At 41.9% G+C, this 9,220-nt stretch overlaps 1 protein-coding gene across 2 annotated transcripts; it reads right to left on the bottom strand.

The window, feature by feature from the left end:
- Positions 1 to 4,201: 4,201 nt before the first annotated feature.
- det1 (DET1 partner of COP1 E3 ubiquitin ligase) lies at positions 4,202 to 8,409 on the bottom strand. 2 transcript variants are annotated; one of them, XM_030786686.1, is made up of 6 exons: positions 8,294 to 8,388; positions 7,657 to 8,158; positions 6,955 to 7,308; positions 6,227 to 6,417; positions 4,882 to 5,073; positions 4,202 to 4,618 (listed from the first exon to the last, which is right to left on the bottom strand). In XM_030786686.1, the coding sequence occupies exons 1-6, from the start codon at positions 8,383 to 8,385 to the stop codon at positions 4,429 to 4,431; spliced, it is 1,521 nt and encodes a 506-aa protein (XP_030642546.1). In that variant the 5' UTR covers positions 8,386 to 8,388; the 3' UTR covers positions 4,202 to 4,428. The 2 variants fall into 2 exon arrangements, with proteins under 2 accessions (XP_030642546.1, XP_030642540.1); XM_030786680.1 differs by having other exon boundaries at positions 7,657 to 8,409.
- Between the last annotated feature and the right edge of the window lie 811 nt (positions 8,410 to 9,220).

Here is a 9,220-nt window from a genome sequence, read left to right as displayed (position 1 = left end):
GAATGTTTTACAGATCATTGGTTGGCATATTGGAGAGATATTACATATAAGCAATACGTTTCTGTTTGACCAGCCTTGTAACAGGAAAAGTTGATTTGGTTCCTTCCATCATTTACAATTACATAGAGGTTTACATAATTCTTTCCACGCACCATCAAAACCAATGTTGTTCACTGAAGTTTCATACAGTCTCAATCTGAACATTAGCACAATGCTTCTTCTTAACTTATTTTATGGTATTTGGGAGGGTAATGTGAAATGTGTATCTCATATCAAGAAATTATCTTTGTTGCAGGCTGGATGAGAAAATAAAATAAAAGACACACACACACACATACACAGATATATAAAGATATGCACACAACAAATGAATTGAGAATTTATTTGAGAATTGAATATGAATTATTCTGAGAGGAGGTGTAAAACATTAGCTCTCTTTTTGGTGTGATTTCTATTTTTGATAGAAAGTTTATACAAAACTCAGGGGGAAAAAATAAAAACGTGTTTATCACTCAATCCAGTCTGAGAAAAGGACAATTCTTTTGCCGCAGTGTGTAGCATGTAAGTCTAGCACACCACACAAAATAAAAAAATGAGAACAGTTTGACATGGCATCAGACAAGTACAAAAAAATAGGGTGCATTCAAATATGGCTCCTGTAAGCATGTGTTTAAAACAGCAGGTCAGCTTTGGTCTCAGCTGAAGTTCCTATTCCTCATCAAGTTTGGCATAACAGGGGGGGAGGGGGAAGAAAGTTTAATGATTGTTCAGTGATTATTCATGATAGGCACCCATGTTGACTCCTTTTGTTCAGCAGAAGACATTATAATTCAGTTTTGCATGAAAAAAAGACACATAGACAGATACACACACACACACACACAATACAACACAACACAACAAACACTCAAACACACACACTCCTTTTTTTGTCCAGAGTCCACCCCCAGGTGCTCAGAGGCATGTTTGAATGTGTTCAATTAGCTTGTGTAACCAGAGTCTGGGTGGACACTTAATCCCACAGCACCTGCTGTCTCTTCACAGGTTAACCCCAGTAAGCCCTGTCACCAGTGGAGGTAGGAGATCACACGTTCCCCCGCCCTGGCTTTACTCTCTCCTCATCTGATTGGTTATGACCTCAGACCTGCTCACAGCTGAGCAGCTGGATACCAAATTACTGGTAGGAATAAAAAGATTAAAAAAAAATCTGGAGACTTAAGTTCTCTCTTAACGACTTTGTCCTTACGTATGGAAATGTTCTTTGCCTCACTAACATTCTGAAGTACATATAACACTTAAAGGCCGTGTTTGAGTTACTGGACTGATCAAATAGAGATGGATGGCTGTATTAGCTAATATGGTTGTGGACTAATTGATTTTTGCAGTCCTGTACAAGCAATAGAAAACACTGATACAGATGAATAAAATTAATGAATGAATGAACATCCAGGTGCTTTGTCTGTAACCTCCAAAACGAGTTTTTTTTTCTGTTCAAAGCGGTTTTTCTGTGTGTATGACAAGAAATACTGAAGAAATATTAAAATAGCATGCACAGTTGATACGATAGAAGGTGCATTTAAATATAGATGAGAGGCATCTCCAGTGTGAGATTATCAAACGAAAGCTTTGGTAATAACCGACCTTACTACTGTCTAACCTCGAGATACAAATATACGAACAAAAAGCAAGCCAAAATGGGGTTTAAAGTGGTTTGTTACCAACTAAAAGTAAAATGGCAGCCTGAGCAGTGGAGAATGTCTTGCTTTGACCTTTATAAATTATATTTGCAGGGCTGTAGACGTGGCTCCCATGTATAGTCCGCTCAAACGGAGGCCTAAGAGAGACAGACTGATGTTAAATTGCGCTCGCGCACCAAAAAGATTAAATATCCTGGCGTTTCACTGGCGAAAGTAGGGCTAATCGTTGCTGATTCAGGTCCAAACTGAGGCTGAACTGATCAAATAAAAAAACTGAGTGAAAAATCCGGTGATATCCTTTCTTCTTTAGCCTCACCTCCATAAGGTAAGATTCAAGTTGCATAAAACCCTAATACGTGACATAATAAAGTGTGAAATCTTTACATTGTGTCTCTTTTTCATTGCGATTACATGAAAAGCCACAACAAAGAGAGTCATTTAACCTTGGAAAAATGGCTCAAGCCGAACAGGCATAGCATAACACATCTGATACAAAAGTCTCTGCAGACGAAGCTTTCCTCCGAGGGTCCACTATTAATTTGCAAACGCGCTAAGCACCACAGTTGCTTTTGTAATACAGAAATATCCTTTCACAATAAAATAAAAGGAAATGGATGGAAGCTGGAGGTGAATAAGGCAATCACAACTCAACATCTTTCATTTCATTTGTTCTTCAATCAGGAGTTCTCCGTATCTCACTTCTTCTTCTTCTTCTTCTTCTTCTTCTCTCTTTCTCTCTTTTGCTTTCTTTCCTGTTGTGCAAAACCAAACTGATTGTACTCTGAAATTATAACCTTGGTTGGATTTTTTTTTGTTCTGTGCCGGGGCAGCACCACTGCAGCTGAATTAAATGAGAGAGGAGCCCCGCGAACGCGCCCAACACCCTCCTACTCACGCCCACACAGAACCCTAGGATCACACTTTTTATTCCAGTCGCCGGCTAAAAGCATTCATCCGGCATTTACCGCTCGCCGCAGCCATGCCTCGAGGGCTCGCAAGAGTGCAGCCATCTCACAGGATGTTGGGAAATTTCTTGTTGGCGACTAGCGGGATATCTGGATTCGTATTCATAAAGCCCTAAAGAAAATTATTACACTTACAGTAGTTGCACTTAGGGGTTCATTTAAAATGGCGTTGAAGAGAACTTAAAGTGCAGGGGCTTTTTAGATTGAGGGAGGTTCGGCTTGTTCCTGCAGACAAATCGAGGTTTGTGTATCTGCCCAGGGAGACTGACTACTCCAAAAACGTTGGATTAGCCTTGGGTGTCTGTGTTTCTTTCTTTCTCTCTTGTACTCTCTCTCTCTCTTTCTGTCTTTCTATCTCTCTGGTGTGTTCCATTTTTTTTTTTTTTTGTTTGGCAAAATCTGTAAATGCAGTGGATTTTTTTTTTTTTTTTTGAACCATGGCAATCTCTTGTGTTGAAAATTGTCTTCCAATCAGTGGTGGAGTGGCTGCTAAAACAGATGCATTTTCTTCAACCTCTGGCCCATCATTCGCATAGCCACTGTATCCCCTGGGAGACCGTTTGGTCACTTAGTAAACTGGGTGTACTGAATCACTTTTCACAATTAATTTTTGCTATTGTTGTGGCATCGGGATTTTGCTTTTGTTTGTGACATCGGCTATCAAGTGGAACAATTACAACTCCATTTTTAGTAAATACCAGTCTGCTATGTGGGTGCAGAAAAAAAACGTAATGGAACACAATCAATGCAAGCTTGGGACGCTTCATTTAAATGTGAAAACATTGCTAAAAGGGGGCATGTGTGGTTTTTTCGGACTACCACCATTTTAGAAACAGAAGTTGTTACGAAAGTGTGCAAAATAATTCCAAAAAATAACATCTCTAGAGCTGCCTCTCATTTCAACATGAGGGTCACCTCAGTATCCCAGAGAATGTTCATGAAAAGAAGCGCAGCAAGTAATCCTGATAAACACGTCTACATTTAACAGCAATTTCAGAGCGCAGTGGTCTGGTGACCTTCAGTTTACTTAAAAAAAAAAAAAAAAATTCACCCTTTATGACCAGCAGCACTGCCTTCAAGGTCTTACAACAGCCTCCATGGCTCATGCATTTATAGTGAGTTAACACTAATTTTGTGGTCCATTTATATAACTTATATTCACTTATCTTACTTATATTCATGTACTGTAAAGTACCATAAAACAATTGTTTGTCTTATTTCCTTAGCATATTTTTTAAAAAAAAGTTTTATTCACACACACACACACGTACATACACATACACATATACATAGCATTGTTTAAGAGTACCAGTGTCAGTTGTGCAAACCAATAGCCGAGCCTTTTAAAAAGGGATTTCAGATCATTCAAAAGAAACTTTATTGTGAGATTACAATCCAATCCAAACAATAAATTTACTGTAATAAAATTTTAAGGATCAGGTATAAAAAAAAAAAAAAAATAGCGATTCCTGTGATAAATAAAAGTTTGAAATAAAAGGGAGGGCGAAAACGTTTTGTAGGAAATGAAATGTGCCTAAATCCACAATGACCATGTTTGGTTCCATACAGAGAGGAACCCATTCAGGCACCCCCTCCACTGGAGACACAGACAACCAAGGTCCCAATCCTTCTTTTTCCTCTTTCTTCCCTTCACAAATATGAGGATAAGGGCTTTTGAGAGAAGCTGGCAGGCAGACAACACACGCACGCACGCACACACACAAACACACACATACACACAGTATCTAGCCTGCCGTGGTTTTCAGTCATACACAGCTATGGCGCATGTGGAAGTTGACCACGTACTCTGCATTGGTGCGCTGAACGGAAATGGCAAAAGGCTCAAAGGGATGGAAGGTGAAGGCCACCAGCCTCCTGACAGCGTGGTTAATGGGACGACCCAGGAGGCCTGCCTGGATCTTGAACTTTAGTAACCCCGAGTCCCGCGCATAGAACCTGCACAGAGAGCCACAACACCACACATCAGAACAGCTTCTCTAGAAAAACAAAAAAAAAAGGTTTAAACAGGTCTACTAAACATAAAATCCCCATCTACGCCCACACATGACCACATACAACCACACACGCGCGCGCACACACACACACACACACACACACACGCACAATCCTCAAAATGCGTTAAGTTCATATAAAAATTCACTTAGATGAAATCAGTGGGACAAACAGGAAAGGCCAAATCGGCAGTGGTTAACAGGTACCTTATAGGATGGTCACCGCACGTTTTGGGTCGCTCCATGACCGAGACCCATTTATCGTCATAGCTGAAGAGGGACAGGTCTAGGTATGGACTGCTGCTGTAGGACTGAGCACTGATTGGAAGCTGTCCCAGCAGCCTCCTCACTGCCTCTGTGTGACCACCGTATTTAGCATTTACTATAGTGTCTTTGAACCTAAAACACAAACAAACGAGTCATATTCGAGAATATGATCTGTAAACCTCAACCACGGGACCAAATAGGTACTTTAGTATTCTCTACAGCACGTGCGAATGAAAAAACGAGAAAAAAGATAACAGAAAAAGGGAATATAACTGAAGTCACAGAGACTTTTTTTTTGCTGTGAACAGGGAAAAGTTTGATGTTACCACCAAAAAGGCTGAGCAGCAAATACAGCACTTTCTGAAGCAGAACATTTCAGAGGGCAGTGGAGGGAAAAAAAAAAAAAAAAAAAAAAACCCTCGCCAAATCACTCTTCAAATACACTCAAAAGACGGCTTCACTTAAGAGTGCCAATTGCCACAAATTACCCTATCGAGAAAATAATTTTTACATCACAAGCACTATTCTTACATTACGTGCGCAATTCTTTGTGCGCCTTTTTTTCCCCTGCAAATTTGGAACGACCAATTATTCATGAACTTTAATGAAACTTTCTCCAGCTCAAACCGCAGTCAGCCATCTGGTCTATGTGAGAGAGGGGAAGACTAACACTGGCCAGCCTTTCCACCTGAAAGGAACATGAAAGGAACAATGTATTCCCCTGGAAAGCCTGATCACAGTCAGTACTAAAGCACTTTTGGGTACCCCAGCGTAAATGCCAGATGCAGGAAACACCTCTGTACCTAGAGGACATTTGTCCTAAATTTGGGGTCAGATATTTATCTGTACCACCTTGGGGCCTTGTAAATTTTGCACTTTCACGGTTCAGTAATGGTGAATAAAATTCAGTAGAAGGGTAGAGGAACTCCAACGGAGTGAAAATGTATCTACGAATTGATAGACTGGTGTTTCTTGGCAGGTCTATGATTGTGTGTAACATCTATATTAAGATATTCACAACTATATTAACACATTCAAGATATCGGAGAGTCCATTCAGTTCTCTGGACCATGAACAAGAGCTGACTGAGGGGACAAAAAAAAAAAAAAAAAAACATAATGCACACAAAGGAACCGAGTTTCCTCACAGCTATGTGGTCCGCAGAAACAGACTGTCCATTATTGTGGAGCATGAACTTAATGAAATACCTATGCTTTTCTCTTCGCCTGTGTTTTTCAGTGACAGCCTGGCTGAGTGTCTTTTTCTCTTGGTTCTGTTACAGTACCTGCGCTGGACCTGCCGCGCAAAGTTGTTGCTGGAGGCGGAGCAGGGGAACTGTACGGCCTCGCTGTGTAGCGTGGCGTTTCGGAACAGGTCACAGAAGTTCTCAAACAGCTCCAACAGTTTGTCAGAGGTGTTCTCAAAGACCGCCAACACCTCCGTGGTCACCATGTTATACACCACAAAAAAGGAGGGCTGAAATGGAAAATTATGAAATAATGAATGAGGTTATTAGAACAAAAAAAGGTATGATTAGAAGACACACCAATTAAAGATGTGCTGTTATTGTAGAAACGTTTTACGTGGTTTGAATAAGACAGAGCTGCCCTTAGAATATCGACTCGGGCGCCCTCGCGTTTGCTCCAACGTTACCCTCCACACATCTCACTCAGCATTTTTAATCTCAGGCGCAGTTTTTAAATCAGTAGACTTATAGAGGCTTGAAAAAGATCTTGTAGGAGGCAAGTTTCCATGAGCAACTTGTGGTCTATCCTCATATCTATAATTCTAATCTAATACATTCTGCTGTTGTTGCGTCATGAGCTAATCCAGCTCTCATGCAATAAAGGACAACCTAAGATCCTGACACTCAAAAGATACATGAAACCCTAGCCTTAAAGAAGTAACCAAATCCCCCTGAACCCTAAAACACCCGACAGACCAATTACATCACGTTAATTTGGTGATTTAGAGGCCGGCTCTCTGAGCACATCTCTAAGGTCGGCGAGGCACCTGTGAGGGGTCGGTGACGCGTAGTGTGACAACCTCTTCACTGGTGTACTTAATGAGAAGATGATGCTCATCCAGCAGCTGCATCTTCCACATGCGTAACTGACGCAGCTGGTCGAAGAACTGGAAGAAGCGACGCTTGGCAGTGGCGCTGCCGTCCTGCTCCGCCCGCCGCCACAGGTACACCAGCAGCCTGTGCTTGAGCGAGTTGATGGTTTTCTCCTTGTAGAGACGGGAGAAGCCGGGCTGACCTTCGGCCTGAGCCTCCGAGTACACGGCCGACAGCGTCAAAAGGTCATCTTCGTAGCAGAAGCGGCCGATGGTACGCACGTCCAGAAATGTGCCCTCTGCCGTGACCTGCAAAGCCAAAACACAGGGTACAGTTTGACCTTTTGGAGACAATGGGCCTGATGAAGCTAGGCTTTTCCGAGTTCAAAACAAAACAGTGACAAATTCCACACAAATATCGGGCAAGTGACATCATTCTACCACATGGCTCACTGACAACACCTTTTGTGGTTAACAAACAACATTAATGTAATTCAAACAGCGCAGTTACCAACGAAAGAACACTTGACATTTATCTGATGTATAATTTACAACAGCAGTTATTTTGCTTATACAGCAAACGAAATAGAGCCAGGTCCTGCCAGACTTCTACCACATATTCTACGGAAAGGTAACGGCAGGTCGACGTGCCCCCACCTGAAAGACGTGAATAGTCTGTTGCTGCACAGACAGAACTGCCAAGATGTTCCTGTACAAGTACAGTCCCTGATTGTGAGATAAAATAATCTTGTCGCACTTGAACGTGCGTGTGTCACAGAGTCTGCCAGTGTGCAGGTCTATGATATGAAGTGAGTAGTCCTCCAATGGAGAGCGAGGGTTAGGTGTCACTGACTCGTTGTTACGATACACCTCAAAGAAATGAGGATGGGGTTCCTCGGGTAAATAAGCAGCTGATCCCACTATGACGTAACGACAGTCATCTGTAAACAGACTACACTCCCTGTTGAGATGTTCACCGTTAGAGGCCACGTTGGTGACATGGAGCAGGGAGAAGAAGCGTTCGAAGAGTCTGCCGCGGATGTTCAGGGAGCGCTGGTCGTTCCCGTTGGCCAGTGTCTCGCCTTCTTGTCCCTGAAGCAGGTCCTCGGCCGCCTGACATCCCTGGTACTCGTAAATCTCCAGCGAGGTTTGATCGGAAGAGAAAGCGATGAAGCAGCGTCCGTCTGGAGAGAACTTGCGTAAGAAGCAGGGGGGTTTCTCCACGTTGACCACGGTGAAGTTTGGGAAAAGGTTCTGATGGAAACACCGGACACGGTACCAGTGGGCGCCGGGACGGCCCGAGCAGATGCGACGACGCTCCAGTCGATGTACGACATTCTGGTTTTGGATGCGTCTTGGTTTCAGTGTAGGGAAATAGTCCTCCATTGTCAGATTGTTGACAGCTGACATGGGTACATTATACAGATCACTGGAAAGGACAAAGAAATCACAGAAAGTTGAAAACATCAGATTTGAACACACACACACTGTAAGGAGTACTTAATGGAACTTTCATAACTTGCCACTATAGATTTAATATAATGACGCTTAATGAACCGTGTTGATAATACTGGATATTGAATACTGGATAAATTTATTAGACGAGACGGATACCTCTACATATGAACAATCTCTGGTACAACTATTTTTACACCTATCCTTTTCATACAATTACTGTCGTAGTAAAAAGATATGAACAGTTAGAAGCGATCACACAAGTAGGGGACGTTGGATAAATATTTCTAAACAATTTATCTATCGTTAGTTAGCAATAACATCTAGGGCAATATCTTGTCATTAATCTGACTAAATAAGTTTGCAGATAGGACCTGTAGCAACACAATGAATATACAACACAAGCACAGCGATCACTCACCAGACAATAAAATTCGCAAAGCATACTACTGTATCTTACCAAAATTACTCACCTGTCAAGATTTACGTTATCCACATACTGGAACCGAGGTTAACATTAACAGACTGATTCAACGATTCAACGTTGACTAGCCAGCCAGCATGCTAGCTAATGTTACAACTGAGTGTCTCGAACGAATAAACCGCCGACGAACGGATAATGTAAAACACAGAAGAAGATGCTGTTGATGTATTGTTATAAACGGAACGGAATTGAAAATGAGCACAGAAACACACCTCAACGTATTTCAAATCTTTCAAATGAGAAACTGCTTTCTTGCCGGCGGAACTAGCAAAAGCAAAGATT

Source organism: Chanos chanos, chromosome 1, assembly GCF_902362185.1.
Source record: "Chanos chanos chromosome 1, fChaCha1.1, whole genome shotgun sequence".
In the NCBI taxonomy this organism is placed as follows: Eukaryota; Metazoa; Chordata; class Actinopteri; order Gonorynchiformes; family Chanidae; genus Chanos; species Chanos chanos.
This window is presented reverse-complemented; position numbering and strand designations above follow the sequence as displayed.

What these genes read in the sequence shown, in the direction of transcription:
- det1 (XM_030786680.1), bottom strand. Translation starts at nt 8,409, where the DNA reads ATGTCAGCTGTCAACAATCTGACAATGGAGGACTATTTCCCTACACTG. An exon ending in GCGCGGCAGGTCCAGCGCAG is followed by an intron (nt 5,074 to 6,226) that starts GTACTGTAACAG and finishes TTTGTGTTTTAG; the next exon opens with GTTCAAAGACACTATAGTAA. An exon ending in TGCGGTGACCATCCTATAAG is followed by an intron (nt 4,619 to 4,881) that starts GTACCTGTTAAC and finishes CTCTCTGTGCAG; the next exon opens with GTTCTATGCGCGGGACTCGG.